Raw genomic sequence first — 19,333 nt, 5'->3', positions numbered from 1 at the left:
AAGTAATAATTGTACCTACCCTGAAAGGTATTTATGAGGATAAAATGAGATCATCTGAAACCAATATAATATCTGTAAACCCCTAACGTGCTATATAAATGCTAGCTATTATTAGTATAATTACACCATAGGATTACAGTCTCCTGGGGAAGAGGGGAGCAGTGCTCAGTCAACAGAGTGGTCTAGTCCTTCCCTCTCTAGCCTGAACGAATGCTGAGTGACAGACACCAAGGGCCTGTCTCACCTGGAGAGCTTGGCCAATACAATTCCTGCCTTTTATCCAGGCCCTTCCTCCTAGGATCCAGCAGGGAGAATCTGTCTAGTTCATTGCCATGGGATAAACTTCAGACTTCCCTCCCCCCTTTCCTGCGCCTCTCCAAGGCTTGGACTTTGGCTTGGACAGAGCTTCCTTTGGGGAACAAAGTCCTCCACAGAGAGCAGGATGAGCTGCTCCTCTGAGCCCCCAACCCACACAGTCACACCCCTTCTTTCCCATTTTCTCCACACTCAGCCAAGTCCCTTGGGCCCCGATTGACTTTTATCAGTCATATTCCCCCAGAACTGTTCACAATCCCATCTGTCAATTCCCCCATACCCAAGTTACCAACTGTGCCCTCTCCTTAGCCATGTCTCTCAATCTTTCCCTTCTCCTCCCAGGCTTAACTATAAGCCCACATTACCCAGTCTTCCACTATGTCCCATGTCTTCCTAATGGCCCTCCCTCCTCTTCCCTTGCCCTAAGCCTAGACACTGAGCATAAAGGGACCCTGCCCCATCTCTAGTCCAAATGTATCAATTGGGGGAAGGAGGCAACCCAGTTCCCCTAGCAGGACCTAGACCACAGGCACCCAACAATCTCTTCTGTGTGCAGTCCTTTAGAAGGCTGAAGAAGTCAAGGGCTCAGATCAGGAAGATCTGATCTAGCTGAGAGCTGCCTCTCCCACTCAAGAGGCTTCTCCTCTCCATACCCTGGACAGGCAAGCAAAAGAACCCCAAGATGGAGCAGCCAGGGGGCTCAGTGGATAGAGTACCAGGCCTGGCTGGAGTCAGGGGAGCCTGGGTTCAAATCTGGCCTCAGACACTTCTTAGGTATGTGAGCCTGGGCAAGTCACTTAACTCCAAATGCTTAGCCCTTGCCCTCAGAGATGTTATGAGGACAGAAGGTATGGGTTAAAACAAAACAAACCCCAAGAGCATACTACTACCCTGTTGTCTCATTCCCTCTTTCCCTGAGCCTAAGCCCAGATATCGTTCTAAGGAAGGTGGGTGACCTAGATGAGGAGCAGGGATACCCAGTTAATGTGAATTTGTGCCCAAGAGAGACTAGAAGAAGCTGGGGGAGAAGATCTCACCTGAGAAGGGGAGGCCCTGCTGGATTGTTGGGGCTAGGAGAGGGACTCCTGGCCACTCCTGCAAGGGCCAAGCTCAGGCTCCTGAATACTAGGTGCACAGAGTCTGCCCCAACCCCTGTTAAGCAAGTCATGCTGTTCTTAAAGGGCCCCTGCTACTAGGAGCCCTGGGCCCCCTGACCATGCCCCAACTCTGGTGGAAGGAGTGAGTGAAGAGAGACTTAGATCCCTGTTCCTCCCTCCTTCCCTCCCCTATGTTAACAAATCCTTGGGACCAAATGGAGCAACATCCATCCAGTTCCTCTTCAGAAAAGGGTTATTACCATTATTTCACCATCTTGTCTAAACTATTGTATTAACCTCCTAGAGGGTCTCCCCTCCGATCCATTCTGCACAGTCAGCCAAAGCCACCTTCCTAACACACGTCGCTCCATGAGGTCACTTCCATATTCAATGGCTCTCTACTGCCTACTGGCTAAAACCTCAAACTCCTGAGCCAGGCAGCAAGACTCCACAAAGGTACCAAAAGCCGTCTCGTCTCCACCTTGCCCTCCCATTATTTCCATCATGCTCTCTATGCACCTCCCCCGGCCAACAAACACCATTCCCTAACCCTGGAACACCCTGGGTCCCCTAGTCACCGACCATGCACTCAAAGGTCCAAGAGCTCCAATGCTCAGATCCCCCCTCCCTCGCTCCATTATTCCAGGCCCTGACAAGGGGAAGCCTACCACACCTGTAGCAGGGAAGAAAGGAGAGGCAATCACAGCAACACCTAGAGTCCCCAAACCACCTGGTTGTTCCTGCTGCTCAGCCTGGGAAGAACTGCGATGAGGAGCAAGGGAAGAATAGCTTTTCTGTACAGGCCTGGGGGGGGGGGAGGGGAATGGGGGGAGCAAGGTTTCTTCAGAGGCGGGGATTTCTTGAAGGTTAAGGGCTGGGAAGGGCCTGACCCTCTGCTCCGTATGAGAGATACCCCGAACCTGCCAGGTCTCAGTTATCAAGATCTCTATCTGGCACTGTCATTCACTGTCACCATCACTCCCTATTTTATAATTAGCCATTTGAGATAAAGGTCCCCTAGAGGATCCAAGAAGAGGAGGGTTGCTCCTCTCCCACTCAATGATTCCCATTAAAGGCTTAAGGGTCCAAGACCCTGCCACAGACCAAGCCCAGTTGGGGGACACAGAAACAAAAGGTGAAGAGCAGCCTGGGGTGGACCCTTTAGTGCCTACTCCTACTATTCCTCTAGCCTAATGATGGATTCTTGGGAGCCAAAGGAACAGAGGCTCACCCTGTCTCTACCTTCCTTCACAACCACCCACCTTCAATGAAATAGCAAGCACCTATCATCCTAATTCAAGACAGGATGATGGAGGAAGGGATGGAGAAGCAGAATCAAGGTCCCTCCCTGTCACAGCCTCTGCAGCCTTCTCCACTCTCAGCCTCTTCTATTTTTGCAGGGAAGGGAGGAAAACCCTTACCTTCTGTTTTTAGAATCTATACTAAGTATCAATTCCAAGGCAGAAGAGTGAGAGGGGCTAAGCAATTGGGGTTAATTGACTTGTCCAGGATCATATCACTGGGAAGTGTCTGAGGCCAGGTTTGAACCCAGAATTCCTGCCTCTAAACATCCTATCCACTGAGTCACCTAGCTGCCCCTACTCTCAATTTCTTCTGACTTCTTACTTTATTCTATTACCCCCAACTGCCAAAGTTTGGCCCACTAAAACTCCACAGGACAAGAATCCAAACTGATCTCAACACTGAGCTAGATAGATGTAATCAGATGAAATTTGTAAGTCTTCTGTTTGGGTTCAAACAATAGTCTTCACAGCTACAAGATGGGAGAGATATGGTTAAATGATAATTTGTCTAAAAAAAAAAAAGGTCTGAAGGCTTCAGTGGTCTGCAAAGCAAGTTTAAAGATACTAGTGACACATGGCAGCCAAAATAGAAAAATGGAATGCTTTCCCAGACTGCTTTAGGAAAGTCATGTGTTCAAAATGAAAAAATTCCCAGTTCTCCCCTGCTCTACTCTGGGCAGACCACAGCTGGAGTGCGATATTCAGTTCTGGGCACACGATTTTAGGAATGATAGAGCAGGCGCATGCTGGTAAATGTAACTGACAAAATATATATATATATATATAATGTTAAGTCCTGAATTGTAATATTTGACAATTTCTGAGCTGTGAAATTAAAGTGAAAATTAAACAACTGACTCTCCAGGAGCCAGTTCCAGCATACCCTGGGTATTGGCAAACTAGAATGTGTAGTACTGAATGGTGGGGAGCAGCATATCAACCCAGAAGTCCTAAGATCCTTCCAGAGAGTAATTCCTGCCCCACTGGTCCATCTGACTGGAGGTCAATAAATCAGGAGGCATAGCTATAAGATAAAAGTTTAATTAGTGTCAGTTGATGGGCAGCTGCCAAGTGGAGAGCAATACCCAGGAAAAAAAGAGAGATAAGCACCTATGTAAGAGGTTTTATACAGCTCTGGGTTGCCATTTCATGACAAAAGAAAAAGGTGAAATAAGGCAACTAAACCCTGTTACTTCACTTATTCAGGAGACCGTATAATTAGAACAAAATTTCAGGGGGCAGCTGGGTAGCTCAGGCCTAGAGATGGGAGGTTCTGGGTTCAAATATAGCCTCAGACACTTCCCATCTGTGTGACCCTGGGCAAGTCACTTGACCCCCATTGCCTACCCCTACCACTCTTCTACCTTGGAACCAGTACAGAGTATTGACTCCAAGACAGAAGGTAGGGATTAAAAATTTTTTTTTCAGTTTATTTGGGGAAGAATGTGTTCATATTAGGGTCTCAGAAGTTGTTAAAGATCAGGTTTGTTCCAACTGGGATGTTTTTCCTGTAGCTAATCTCATCAGAGTATCCTGACAGGGCAAGAGATCTTTAAAACAGTGGCAACTTCCTTCTAAATAGAATCAGTGGGCTCACCTTACTGGGGAATAAAATACAGACTTGAGGATCCGTTGCATACAATCTTGTAGTTCTATTTCTTTGACAGTTAAGATTACTTTTTTCCTGAAGAAAAGATGCTTCTCCACCAAACTCAATAGTACACAGGTTTGGTCCATTTCCTCCTCAACTTTACTGAGGCCACAATAGCTGTTTTCAAGGTTCAGAAAACTGATCATGTAAAAAATGGATGAGATTGGTTCTATTGGTTGCTTAACCAGAGGATAGAACTTGGCTCAGTATAAGGCAGACGAAAGACAGACTTCAGCTTAATCAAAGCCTCTTCAAAAGCAGACATACAAAAATGAAATGGAACTGGCTGCCTTAGCAGGCTGAATTACTCACCATTAGAAAGCTTTCTGTTCAAACACAGATTTGGAATAGAAAGCTCCCATCGCTGAGATTTTGTGAAAGCTAAGCTAGGTCAAGTAGGCAAACAGACAGATAGAGATAGGGAGAAAGAGAAAAAGAAGGGGAGAGGGCGCACAAAATCATTAAATGCTTACTACTTGCTAAGTCTGAGAAATACAAACACAAGCAAGAAAGACAGTCCCTACCCTTGAGGAGTTTCTATTCTGGTGAGTAAGACAACACATGTGGTTGTTGGTTCTTTGATTTGGAAAAGGGTCAATAATATCACAGGATGAGGTCTCAACTTGAGGGTGAATTGTATTTAAGGGAGGCAGAGTTGCACAAAGTTACCATTCTCCATCCTAAAATCATCAATCAAAGTCTAGTGGCAAGAGTGTATAGAATGGGATGGACACAAGAGATGATGGATGATACAATCAATTGAATTTGGATGGGGAAGAAGACAAAGAAAAGAGAGACCAAAGATGACTGAAATTTGTAACCTGGAAAAGTGCCATCAAGAGAAATAGGGAAGTTTCAGAGAAGAGCTGGGTTTGGTGAGGAAAGATAGTGAGCTCAGTTTTGGATGTGTTGAGTCAGAGTTGCCAGAGGCATATCAAGAGGAAGATATACTTTGAAACTGGTGATATAAAACTGAAGCTCGAGAGTTGATAACCTAACTCCGGTCTATCTTTCCAGGCTTCTTGCACCTGACTTCTGATTCTTCAATCCAATAACAATGGCCTCCATGCTCTTCCACAAACTAGCCACTCCATCTCTCAGTTCTGGGCAATTTCCTCATGCCAGAAATGCTTTCCCTCCTCATCTCTGCCTTCTGATTTTCCTTCAAGCCCCAGCTAAAATCCTACCTTCTAAGTGGGAGTCTAGAAAGACTTCTTGGAAGTTTTCCCCAATTCCTCTTAATTCTGGTACTTTCCCTCTATTAATTATTTCTTATTTATCCTGTATATAGCTTGTTCATACATACACAGTTTATTTGTTGCTCCCCCTTTAGACTATGAGCTCTGTGAGGACTGGACTGACTTTTGCCTCTTTGTTTTTATCCCCAGCACTTCCCAAAATACATTGGGCATAGTAAGTGCTTAGTAAATGCTTACTAACTGCAAACAGTTAACAATAGCTGACCACAGAGAGGGGAGTCATCAGCACAGAAGTAACAAACTTCACCCTTGGGAACTGATGAGATCACTAAGTGAGAGAGCAGAGAAAGAAAAGAGGGGGCTCAAGGCAGAGTCTAGCACCCACATTCAGGAGGTAAAAGATGGATTATCAATCAAAAGGAAACTGAGAAGAAATGGTCTGACAGAAAAAGGAATATAATCAGGAGAAAGCAGCTTCCACAGAAGCAAATTTAGGAGAGCGTAGGGCAGTTAGGTGGCACAGAGTACCAGCCTTCCATTCAGAAAGATGCATCTTTGGGAGTTCAAATGTGGCTTCTGACACTTAGTAGCTGAGAGACCCTCAGCAAGTCATTTAATCTTATTGGCCTCAGTTTCCTCATCTTTAAAATGAGCTGGAGAAGGATTTGGCAAACCATTTCAATATCTTTATTGAGAAAACTCCAAATGGGGTCATGAAGAGTTGGATAGGACTGAAATGACTGAACAACAACCTAGGACAGTGATGGCAAACCTTTTAGAGATGGAATGCCCCACCAAGTGTTGGGTGGACTCTGCTCCCCTCTCCTTTGCCTGACACAGGGGAGGGAGAAGCTCTCCTATTGGGCTGCTGGGTGAAGGAGAGGGTGAAGTGAGGAATGTCCTCAGGAAGGGAAGTGACCAAAGTGCTCTGCTCCCCTCCTATTCTGCTGCCTATGGGCCACCCACCTTACCCTCTGTGTGCTCCCATTGGGCTGCTGGGCAGGACGCTGAGTGATGTGAAAAAATGTCCTCAGACACAGTGGAGAGGGGGAGGGGAGCAGCTCCACCCAAGTCCCTCTGCCTTTCTAGTAATGAATTCTGGGGGAGAGAAGTTGCTGTGTGTCCATAGAGAGAGCTCTGTGTGCCAAGTTGGCACCTATGCCATAGGTTCACTATCACTGACCTAGGAAAAGGGGATGAAAAAAATTAAGTAGTGCCTGTCCTCCATGAGCTTATATTCTTACATAAGAGACCACATGCAAATTTCTGGCACAGAGAAATAATGGAAATAAGGTGGCCCTTGGTGGAGAAGGCACCAGTAACTAGGAGAACCAACAAAGGCTTCATAAAGAAGGTGGCCCTTAAATTGAATCTTAAAAGATACAGATGTTACTTTTGACTAAAATCTTTAGTCCTTCACCTTTTCCCTGTTCTCTCAGCTCACCAATTCTGAAATTCCTACATTCTTCCCTGCAGTTTTGACCCTATAATTAACCATTTCCACAAGATACTGCCCTTTGTCCCTTCTCTGGTATTTGTGCCATTTGTGCCTTGCTAATCCTTAATCCTGAGTAATCTCCACTATCTGTTCCTTCCATGGGGCTGATCTTTACAAGAGAAAAAAAATCACTAAACTTTGCAAACTGAATCTACCACAGACCTGTTATCTAATCATAAATAGATCCTCACTGCTGGATAGCAATTTTTAAATTCTTCCTCAAATGGTTTTCTAGCTATCATACCCTCTAGTTTCTGATACTATTAACCATCTTTTGCTCCCATATACACTCTCTACTCTGGACATCTTGGTGACACTGCTCTTTCTTGGTCCTTTTCCTACCCTCTGATCACGCCTCATTTTCCTTTCTGAATCATCATCCATATCATGCCCCTAACAGTGGGTATTTCCCATGATTCTCCACAAAAAGTACTATTCTAACTCTCCTCTTCTCCCAAGATTCTTTTAGTGGTGTCAAATTCAAATAGAAACACATCCCTGCAGTCTTATTTTGGCTTGGAAAACCACAATTAAAAAAAAAAATCCTCACTTTCCATCTTGGAATCAACATTAAGTATTAATGTTGGAGGCATCTAGGTGGACAGAGAGCCAGGCCTAGAGATGGGAAGTCCTGGGTTCAAAACTGGCCTCAGATACCTCCTAGATGTGTGACCCTGGGCAAGTAACTTAACCCCCCCATTGCCTGGTCCTTACTACTCTTCTGCCTTGGAACCAATACATAGTATTGATTCTAAGATGGAAGGTAAAGGTTTTTTTAAAAATTCTATTCTAAGACAGAAAAAAAACCCAACTGTAAGTGCTAAGCAACTGGAGTTTAATGACTAGCCCAGGGTCACAGCTAAGAAGTGTCTGAGGTCAGATTTAAACCCGCCCCTCAGAGTGGAAGACTCTGCCCCCTTTTCACTGAAAAAAACAAAACTCATACATTAACTTTGCCTGTCCTATTCCATCCTTCAAAAGTCATTTCTATCAGACACATACCCATTCTCTCCTTCTTGGTGGCCCTTGGTGTGAAGGCTTTGGAGCCATATGACTTAGGTTTAAATCTTGCTTCTACAAAATTACTTCCTGTATGAACTTGTAGATAGGGCACTGGGCTTCATGAAGTCTTGAGTTCAAATTCAGTCTCAAATACTAGCTGTGTGACCCCAGGCAAGTACTTAATTTCTGTCTGCCTCAGTTTCCTCTAATAGCACCTAGAGTTGGTTAGAGGATTAAATGAGATCTGAATGTAATGTCTGATACATAGTAGGCACTTAATAAATGCTTGTCCCCTTCAACTTCACTTTCTATGGGCCTTTTTTCCTCAATTCTAAAACGAACAGCTTGAACTAGTAGTCCTCTAAGGTCCCTTCTAGATGCTAGGACTTTTAGCATCTCCAATTTTGCTACTGACCAATCAATTAGTCATTAAGTACTCATAATATATCTGGCCTTGAGTTCAACTCTGGATATGACTCCATTTTCCCTCATATCCTTTTCCAATCATTTCCTGTCTCATCTTGACTTCAGTTCCTCCTTATCTACTGGCTCCTTTCCCACCTCCTAGAAACATACCCAGTCTTTCCAATCTTTAAAAGAAAACAAACCTTCATCTGACCCTGCCATCTTCTCAAACTATTGTCTTCTATTTCTTATCCCTTTGTAAAGGTTGCCTATGTCCCCCATGCCCGGAATACACTCAAATTCTAACTGCCTCATCTTATAATCTCTGCAAGATTTTCTTCAAGAATAGGGTGCAATATCCTATGTAAATAAAGCTTCTCCAGAACCCCCAATTGTTGGCATTTGCTCCCACCTCAGATTGCTTTGTATTAACTTATCTGTGGCTATGTTGTATTCCTTTTCCCCAAACGTAAGCTCTTTGTGGGCAAGAACTGTTTACTTTTTTGTTCCTGTATCCCCAGTGTCTAGCACAATGTCTTGTATATAGTAAATACTTAGTAAATAATATTTCCAAAAACTGAATTGCAATCCTTCAAACTACAGGATTCTCTCTCTCTTCTCTTGAGTTTCTCAGATCCTTAGAGCCTATGGCTCAGCCTCAGGTCTTAATTGATTCCAACTCTCTCCTATAAGAGCTCTAAGACAGGACTCCAGGAAGAGGAGAAGAGACTCAGTAGAGTTCAGAGGCCACTTGCTGAGGAGTTAGTTTAAAATGATTTGATAGTTAGGCCAATTCCAAAGGACTCCTGATGAAAAACGCCATCCACCTCCAAAGAAAGATTACTGGTGGAATCTGAATACAGATCACAGCATACTATTTTTCACTTTATTTTATGTTTTCTTCTTTAATATGTCTTCTTCCACAACATGACCAGTATGGAAATGTGTTCATGACCCAAACACGTATAACCTAGAACACACTGCTTATCATGTCAGGAAAGGGGGAGGAGAGGAAGAAAGAGAAAGAATTGGAACTCAGAACTTAAAGAATGTTAAAAATTGTTTTTATATGTAATCAAGGAAAAAATAAATTATCAAATAAATAAATAAAAAGGATTTGGTTACTTCTAGTGCTACGGATGATGAGGAAGAAGCTGAGATTCCCAGCTCCCAGTTTCTGGTGCAAAAGGCCAAATCAGTGTTAGACTAAAGGTAGATGGGCCCAGAGACAGGCCAAAGACAGCTCACATACTCAAATCCAAGCTGTTCCCTGCCTGGGTATCTGCTACTACAACATTGCCAAGTGATGGCTACCTAGCCACTGCCTGAAGAGCTTGAGAACCTAATACTTTGGGAGCACTCTCTTAGCTGGAGTTCCTTTCAGGCACAGGAAGGGGCTTCTCCCAGGAGCTTCTTCTCCCAGATCCTAATTCTGTCCTCCCAGGTCAAGCTGACCAGTTCTAACCCCCATTTCAAGTGACCGCACAGCTTCAGGTTCCAGCCATCGAGCATGTATTCATTTAAGGCTGATGGAGCTAAGGGAAGGCTGGGCTTGAGAGGGTTGAGGTTAAAGTCAATATGAAAGGAGATGGGGAGAATCCAACCTCCTGGAGCAGACCTAGCAGCCTCAAGCCATCCCTTTCTCCTCCCCTCTCCCTCTTGCAATCACAGACAATCAATAGGCCCAGGGGCATGTCTAGGTCTGACTCTGACCTGCTCCCCACATGAGAGTCCCCCCAAATCAGGGACAATGAGGACCTGGATAGCACAGAAAGGAAGCAGGGGAGGAGTTAGGGAATATCCTGAAGAAACAGGGGGTCAAAGGTCAAGGTTAAGGTCAAAGGTCAGGATGGGGATCCAGGAGGAGTCCGAATCAAAGGTTAGGACCGGGTCCGGGAATAGGGTTGGTGGTCATAGGTAGAGGTCAGGGTTACGAGCCAAAAGGTCAAACCCATAGAAATGGAGGTTTGGGATAGCCTGGGGTTAGAGGTCCCACAATCAAGCCTGGGGAGTTCAGGGATCATCTCGGTGGTCCGAGTTGTGGGGAAGGAAGAGGAGGTTGGGGGTCAAAGGTCGGGGGTCAAAGGTCAAGTTTAGGATGCCACCACCACAACCCGCCCTCCCCCGGCTCGCCGGTCAGAAGCCACAGGTTGGAGTTGGAGTCGGAAAGATCAGTGCAGTCGGACCCACAGGGCCGGAGCTGCACCGGCAGGGCGGGCACCACTCACCCGGGCGGCCCCATGGCTGGGCAGAGTCCCAGTCCAAGGTCCAAACCCGCCTCCTGCTGCTCTGCCCGGCTTCCTTTCACTTGGGAGGCAGGGCCCAACGGGATGCCGTGCACGTTCCCAACGGCCAATCGGTGCACCACACGGTAAGGTGTTCACCAATCGGGGCTCGAACCTTGGACAGGTCTCGTGACGCAGGGGGGAAGGTGGGGCTGACGGGAGGGAGCTTTAACTCCTTCCGGTCCCGAGTCCCTCTTTCCGTAAGACGCGAAAGGCGAGAGGCTGAGAGCGAGGTCGGCAGCAGCAGCTCCAGGCCCTCTCAGTCCGGGGTGAGGTCGCCCATCTGCCTTTCCTAGAGACCCGTAGCCTCCGGTACCCTGTGGTCCCGACTCGCGGTCCTACCAACTCCCCTTCGCGTGGGGCAGCCACCCCTACCCCAGCCTGCCCTTAGACGCTTAACTTGGGGTCCTGCGGATTTTATTTCTAATTTCCATATATAGGTGGTTGTTTTTTAACTCTTACCTTCCGTCTTGGAATCAATACTTTCTATTGGTTCCAAGGCAGAAGAGCAGTAAGGACTAGGCAACGGGGATTAAGTGACTTGTCCAGAGTCACACACAGCCAGGAAGTGTCTGAGGCCGGATTTGAACCCAGGACCTCCCTTCTCATGGCCTGACTCAAGCTACTGAACCACCTAGCGGCCCCCCCCCATATAATGGTTTTCTGTGTGATCCTATGCACTTTAATGTATGCATTTAAGGATATTATTCAGAGATAGGATCCTTAGGCTTCACCAGACTGCCAGAGGGATCTATGGTGAAAAATAATTAAGAGCCATTATGGGGCATCTAGATGGTGCAGGGGATAGAGTGCCCGGCCTGGAGTCAGGAAGGCACATGTACCTGAGTTTAAATCCAGCCTCAGATACTGTGTGACTGGGAAAGTCACTTCAATCTCTGCCTCAGTTTCCTCCTCAGTAAAGTAAGCTAGAGAAGGAAATGACAAACCACTTCACTATGAAGAGCCGGACATACTAAATGGCAAGAACTCTTGCTTCTAAGTCAATTATCTGAGAAGGGTAGTCAACGTTTTTCCCAACACACCTCCACAACTTAGACAAATGTACAAGACCAAATTCTGCCCAGTCTAGAGCAGCTTAGGAAGAAAGAGCAGCACTCCGCACTGAAAGGGAACTGGGAGAACACCAGAGCAGGCAGAAATCCTGGAGTGCCGCACTAGTACTAGGAGCGGGAATGGGTCTATCTGGCAGTTCTATCACCCATTATTTAATTGTGGCTCACAGATCCAGAGTGGAAAGGAGGGCCGGGACCAAGAGCTTGGGGCCCTCGCTGAATCCTGATCACCAAACACATTCCAGAAACTTAGCTATGTAGCTCTGCTCCCAGAGACAGAGTAGTGACTCGGTTCTAACCTGGTCTGCTGTGGAAAAACCAGAGCAAAAGACCCAGACCAAAGGGAAGCCAGCAGTTCAGTCACTCCACACCTATAGAACCTCACAGCTGGTAAAGAGTGACCACTAGGTCCAGCAAGTCAACTACAATTCAACCACACACATAAGCCAACAGGCTCAGACCTGGGTCAGGAACTTACAGAGCCGAGAACAGGAAGATAGTGAACAAAAAGACTCTCCCGGATCTCCCCCCTTTGGAAGCATTGAAAGGCTGCCTGCTGAAGCTAGGAAAGCAAGCTCAGGGCAGACACCCCCTAGAAGTGAGCAGAGCTCTACACCAGCAAAAAGTCCAAAGTCCAGAAGGAGCCTGGCATACAAATGCAGAGAAAGAAATGATGGAGTCTGAATGCAGATCGGAGCTTTTTTCTGTTTTCCTTCATTTTTTGAGGGGTTTTTAAAAATCTTCTTTCAAAAAATGACTCATTTGGAAATATATTTTGTGTGACTGCACATGTATAATCTGTATCAAATTAGCTTGCCTTCTCAAGAAGGGCAGGAGAGCATTTGGGGTTTGGGTGATATATGCATGCTCTTACAGCAATGACCAATATGAGAGTGTGTTTTGCAGCAAAAATTTGTTTCAATCAAGAAGAGAGGAAGGGAGAGAATTTGGAACTCAAAATTAAAAAATGTTAAAAATTGTTTTTGTTTTTTATGTAATTGGGAAAAATGAATATAGAAATATAGAATTAGGCTAGAAGAATGAAGGGAAAAAAATCAAAGAATTCAACCAGAGGTCCAGCTAGTTGGTACAGTGGATAAAGTACCAGGCCAGGAGTCAGGAGGACCTGGGTTTAAATTTGGCTTCAGATACTTCCTAGTTGTATGACCCTGAGCAAGTCACTTAATCTCATTTGCTTAGCCCTTGCCCTTCTGTCTTAAGAGTTGTTACTAAAACAGAAAGTAAAAGTTTAAAAAAATAAAAATAAAAAGAATCAGTATGGTTACAGGGAAACTGGAGGTCCTACTAAGTCAGAAAGTAAAGGTTTAAAAAAATAAAAATGAAAAGAGCTAATATGGTTATAGGGAAGCTTAAGACACCAACACAGAAGACTATGACTTGAAAATCTACAAGAAAAGGGAAGAAAAATGCATATTGGGCTCATATCTACTTCAGTTACCAAGACATGTTTTTAGAAGAGGCCTAGAAAGCATTGTGGGAGCAAAAAGGGGACTCCACTAGGGTGCCTCCCTTATGCCCAACTTTCAGTCTGATTGATTTCCCAATTTCTTTGTTCCCCTTCAGAGCACAGAATAGGACCACCCATCCATCCCCCCAGCCACACTCCTATAGCTACACACACCTACCAGTGATTAGAAATCTGGAGGTCTTCCCAGAAAGCAGTCTCCGACAGAACGCATATCCTAGCTCTCCCCCGGAATCCAAGATGGGGCACATGACTGAAGGAGTGGAAAAGGAAAACCCTGGAATGGAAGCATACAGTCTAGAGCCTTGGGTTCTGGTTCAGACTCTGTCATTGGTCAGCTGGATGACCTTGGATAATGTCCTTTTCAGATTTTGGCTGTTGGAACCTAGAAGGAAGCTAGGCTAGGAATGTAGCTCTGCTGGTAAGCTTAGCCTCCTCCAGAGACAATTGCCCCCAGGCTTGATTTCTCTCTACGCCTTTCTCCACCCATTTATGTTTGGAACTAGAGATTTACAGTTTGAAGAACAAAAAAAGGAATCCCCAACTTAAGGGGTTGGGGGGTGGGCTAGGGAGCAGCTAAATGGCTCAGTGGATTGAGAGCCAGGCCTAGAGACAGGAGGTCCTAGATTCAAATCTGGCCTCAGACACTTCCTAGCTGTGTGGCCCTGGGAAAGTCACAACTCCCATTGCCTAGCCCTTACCACCCTTCTGCCTTGCAATCAGTATTGATTCCAAGATGGAAGGTAAAGGTTTTTAATTTTTTTTTTAAGCTGTTTGGTAATTACGGAGCAAATAGCTATTTCTAGGCTTACTATGAAAAGTGGGAAATGTTCAGAATACTCACTAAGTGTAACATACCAGGCATGAAAGTATGATTGATGTAATAATATTGTATTACCAGGCCTCTTGATAGTCAGTGTATGATTGATGAGCTAAGCTATTGACTTGGCCACGCTGCCTTTGTTCAGGGCAAACTCATTTGCAAAGCGCAGTTTGAAGTTACCAGGCCTAGAAGTTGTCATCACTGCCATTTCAACCAATGTGAATCAACTATGCTTTGTTACCTATTCATTGATCCTCTCAATCCACAATAAACTCTGGGGTGAGGGTGCTGCTCTCTCTCTCTTGATTTCCTGCAACCTTAGAGCTCTTTCTTCTATCTCTCTTTATCTTTCCTACAGCCACTCTTGGCCATGTGCTTTCTATCTGGGAATTCTTACTTCTACATGTTCTCCTATTTCTCATATTTTCCTTTAATTATTTTTCTAAGGAAAATATTATCAGGGACCAGCGCCGCTCCCCATATATATTTTAACTTGTCTTTGTCTCTTGATTTATCACCCATTTTCTCCGACTCCTTTCTCCTTCTCAAACCCAAACCCACTAAGGAAAAACTTTATGTAGCAGCTGCAGGTCGGACTGTTATACTAAGAATAGGTGCATGAATGAGAGCTTTATGTCCCTAACTAGGAAGAGTTATTAGAAAGGCCTAGAGTGGGCCTTCGGCCTCATTTTCCCTCCCTGTAATCCCACACTCACACCTCTTCCTTTCTTAAAGTGTTCCCGATGGGGGCACATTCTTCCCACTGATGCTATATGTATTATATGTCCCAGGTTCATGGGAGAAATATTTTGTTGCTACTCTTCTTTCTATGCCATTTCATTAAATTGCCTTGGCTTTGATTTATGTCTTCTAACACAGAAATGTCTAGGGTGATAATATAAGGGCTTTACAAATATTTCCTCATTTTATCCTCACAACAACCCCAGGAGGTAGGTGCCATTGGTATCCCTTTTCGTAGATGAGGAAATTAAGTGACCTGTCCAGGGTCCCACGGCTCTTTAAGGGTCTGACACCATCTGAGCTGAGGTCTTCCTGACTCCAGGTCCAGCAGTCCACTTACTAATATAGCTAGATGTCTGACTAGGTAAACACCTCAGGGAGAACCCATTATAACCCGGGACACTGCAGTTAGCTTCTTCTCCAGTATAATGAGGTGAGAATGGCCTAAATTATCTTTTAGATCTTTTCCAAATCTGACATTCTACCATGAGTCAACCCTCTCTTATCTCCTACCCACAATTCCATGAGTCCTTGTCCTAAATAGAGAAGACAGAAGAGACCAATCCAAGACTCAACTGTAAAAGTGAAAATTAATGGTTGGACAATAATTTTATGAAATTATGTGTCCACCAATATTTATTATATCTCGAGTCAGAAATTTATTTACAAGTATTTATAAATAGAGAGGAAACAATGAAGAAGAAAAATGTGAGGGGGATAGAGAAGTTATCTATCCTATCAACCTAAATGTTTTGCCCTAGGTCTGCTTAATTCAGGCAAAGATTAATTAGCTCTCAACCAGGAAGGCTGCTGGTGACTAATTACTAGGCTTCCTCCAAGATGGTAGCTAGTTTCGTAGGAAACTAGAAAAGTAGTCAACCTTTCACTCGCCCAACAAAGTAGTCCAGGAATCAGAATCTAAGTTGAAGTGGAACTCCAAGCCACAGTCTCCAGCAAAGCTCCCTCAAATACTCATCCTAATTAAAAGACTATCTCCAGAAGACTAACTTCTCAAAAACAATCTGCTCTGAGGGAGTTCAGGCTTGCTTTTTTGGTGACTTCTTGTCTTCTCCCCTCTTCACAGCGGTCAATCCAATCGCAGTTTCCAAATTGTCTAGCACTGCCCAGAGGGCAGTGTGGGGTTTTCCTTAATGGACTTCCCTGACCAGCAGGGTCCCACAAGGGAAGGGGCTCACCTTTGTGATGGGACCTGAGGAGAGGTAGGAACCGAGAACCAGGGTGGAAATGAAAGACAGTTGGATAGGGCAGGCAACCCCTATGATTTTCCTTAAGGCGGAAAATGAGGATAATGGAATACAAGGTGGTTGAGGAGATTAAGATAGAGAATACAGGCCGAGATGGTCACAGCCTCGGGGAAGGAAAGGACTTGGAGGAGAAAGAGAGAGAGAAACCGTAATCCTATCTAGGGAAAGAACCTTCCTAAAAAGAGAAAAAATTCCAGGGGTTGCCTTGCTTTTATTGATGAGGAGGCAGAGGAATGCCTCTAATCACGTAACAATTACATCACATATCTTAGACAATCATGATTGGGTGGTACAATGGAGGGAACACCTTTTGGGCGTGTAGGACATAACCGGGCTTTCCCGGGCAAGTCTCCGAACTTGTTAATGGACTTGTGTTGGGCAATAGGTCGCGTGATCAGGTCAAGGTTACCTTCACAAACCTTATCGGTAAAGCCTCATGCTTGGAGACACAGTAATAATACAGTCATCTATATTTCATAGATGTGAATATGCTTGGGATGCTACAGGCAGTGTCTGTGGGAGAGATTTCTCAGCTTCTGAAGGTCAATTTCTCATCAAAAAGTTTCACAGTTTCCTGACTGAACAATTTCTGAGGATGTGAACTCTTGTGTGAACTCTTAAAGGATTCACAAATTTCTGACTGATTGGGTTAAAAAAAGGTGGAGCTCTCCAAGTATCTTGCTGGCTTCTCACCTAGCACTAAGTAGGGTGTTCAATCTTTTGTTGATTCAATTTAAAAGGTAGACAAAGAAGAGTTAATTAATACTGTCTTCAGTCTAGTGATGTATTAAGTAGGAGTACTTAAGTTAATGTTAACCAAAGTGTCAACTCCGACTAGGCAAAGGGAATAAAGGACAAGTGTAAACCCAGAAGAGACAAAGAGAACAAAGAATTCCCTTTCACACAGCCTTGCCAGTTCAAGTGAGGCACAGGGCTAGGTAGGTAGTCAATGGGTCACCATCAGGCCTCTGATTAGGACTAAGGCTATAGTTGTAGGTAGATCAGAAGCTTCGGGGCCAAACATGATCGGGGGAAGGGGTTGTAGATCTCTGAGGAATAATTTGCTGGTGCCACTAGGGGTTGAATTCAGACCAGAATTGCCCCAGGAAGAGAAAGCCTGGGCAGAGAGAGAAGGGCTAGGCATTTGGGGTTAAGTGATTTCTGGTTTGGCTTAAAGTGCTAAGGGAGTACAGGAAACCATCATGGAATGGATATTTCCATGTTACCTCTCTGCCAGGCCCCAGATCCTCTGGTCATACTCTCAATCTTCTGCCCTTGCCGACTGTACCTAGAGATGGAGATGGACTATAACCCTAAGCACTTGGGCTACCACACTTTCCCCCCCAGCAATGCTTTCAGAAGGTCCCTTCTCCCTCTTGTTTTTATCCTATGGCTGGACACACAACATTCAGCCCCTTAGTATGTGGGGAAGTGGCCCCAGACAGCAGGGCTGAGAAAAAAATCAAGGTTCATTGAACCAAGTTGAGTAAGAGATTAGGGTACCCATGTAGGCAGGGGAAGATGGAGACAAAGAGCCCTTCAGCTAATCCAAGACTTCAGCCTTGAGATTCCAGGCCAGGAGATAGGGTCAGACATCAAAGTATCTGAATGGCAAAAGACCTCCAACAGAGTCCTGCCTTCCCCTATAGCTTTGAAGCCTTGTAAATGTCTAGCTTAGAAAAGCTTGAACATGTCAAATCAGTCAGTTGATTAAAAAGGATTTATGAAGGGGCAACTAGGTGACTTAGTGGATTGAGAGCCAGGTCTGGAGATAAAAGGCCCTAGGTTCAAATTTTCCTAGCTGTGTGACCCTGGGCAAGTCACTTAACCCCAATTGCCTATCCTTTTTCATTCTTCTGCCTTGGAAATTAGTATTGATTCCAAGACATAAAGTAAGGGGTTTTTTAAAGGGGGGGGGGGGGAATATTATATGTGCAAGAAGTGTTTACATGGTCCCTGTCTTAAAGCAGCTTCTAAAATATGTAAAGAACAATGCCTCAACAAGACACACATGGAGTGCATAGGAGATAATCTCCAAGGGGAAGGCATGAGTTAAAAGGAACAAGGAAAGGCCTGCAGCAAAGGATGCTTACTACTTACCAACCATAACATCTTCCATTGTTAGAAAAGTTTCACTTAGAAAATGCTTCCTTATAAATATCAAGGCAAAATCTGCCTCCTGTAATTTTTTCCCAATTGCTCCTGCTTCTGCCTTCTAGGGCAAAGAGGAACTAGCCAAATGACTCATCACCCTAATGGATCCTTCAAAGAGGAACGAACACAGTTCTTGTGTCATGTCCGAGTCTTCTTTTCTTCAGCATAAAACCCCATCTTTCAATGGATCCTTATATATCAACAGGGCCTTATCCTTCTTAAAATGTGGCACTCCAGAGGCAAGCTGGCTAGAGCAGAGGATAACAGGACTATAGCCTTGCTCACCCCCAAACCCCCACTTCATTGGCTTTGGCCTTAGATCTTTTAGCTGGCATGTCCATATTACAAGCCCAAGACACAGCCTCTTTCCCCTATCTAGCTGCAGGACCAAGATTTTATAACTATCTGAGAAATCCATCTAAAATTTGACAAACAATATTTGCATTGTTCTTATGCTTGTCATGGAAAATTTCTATTCCTCTGGTGTTCAAGTGGATTTCAATTTCGGGAAAATGTGTTAATAGTACCGGCTAAGCTGAGTCACTCCAAAAATACTGAAAGCAGAATTATATGCCAGGAAAAGGAGCTTCCTTAGGAAGACACCAGGACTTCTTCCTGGCATTTTCAAACTTGGTGATATAATCCAGGAGGAGAAAAGCAATTTGCTACTCTCCTCTTAAATTAATCCTAAGGAAAAGAGTCCCCCCCAAATGATTTTCTCCAGGGACGAAACCCCAAATATTTCATTATAACCTTTGTTTCTAAGACCTTCAGCACTGGAGGAAGTTTGAAAGTTATATTGAGACTACAATATTATTGGGCCATCAAAACACTTTTGAATGGGATCCCCTTCTCTTTTCCAATTCTTGAAATGATCCCAGGCCAATTTGTTTCAAGTAGCCCATAGAAAGACAGGGATATAAAGGCAAATGAATTTTAATTTCCCCCCAAGATTCAGGGAGAGGTGAAACTGGGAGAAGGGGGAAGAGAAATGACTTTTATCCTAACCAAGAATGGGACACTCTGACTTGAGTG

The 19,333-nt window shown here is 44.7% G+C and overlaps 1 protein-coding gene across 6 annotated transcripts in view; it reads right to left on the bottom strand.

Annotated features, from left to right (window-relative positions):
* SLC26A6 (solute carrier family 26 member 6) overlaps nt 1-13,690 on the bottom strand; it is a 29,940-nt gene extending 16,250 nt beyond the window's left edge. For 2 of the 6 annotated variants that reach the window (XM_056805093.1, XM_056805092.1), the window contains exon 1: nt 10,700-10,856. In XM_056805093.1, the coding sequence (XP_056661071.1) occupies nt 10,700-10,713 (14 nt within the window). In that variant the 5' untranslated portion in view covers nt 10,714-10,856. Of the gene's footprint in view, nt 1-1,352; nt 1,499-10,699; nt 10,857-12,307; nt 12,412-13,475 lie in introns of those variants that run through there. The other 4 variants (XM_056805091.1, XM_056805094.1, XM_056805095.1 and 1 more) reach the window with 3 other exon arrangements.
* Between the last annotated feature and the right edge of the window lie 5,643 nt (nt 13,691-19,333).

This window comes from Monodelphis domestica, chromosome 7, assembly GCF_027887165.1.
Source record: "Monodelphis domestica isolate mMonDom1 chromosome 7, mMonDom1.pri, whole genome shotgun sequence".
Classification (NCBI taxonomy): Eukaryota; Metazoa; Chordata; class Mammalia; order Didelphimorphia; family Didelphidae; genus Monodelphis; species Monodelphis domestica.
The sequence above is the reverse complement of the archived record's forward strand: the minus strand, read 5'-3'. Positions and strand labels throughout refer to the sequence as shown.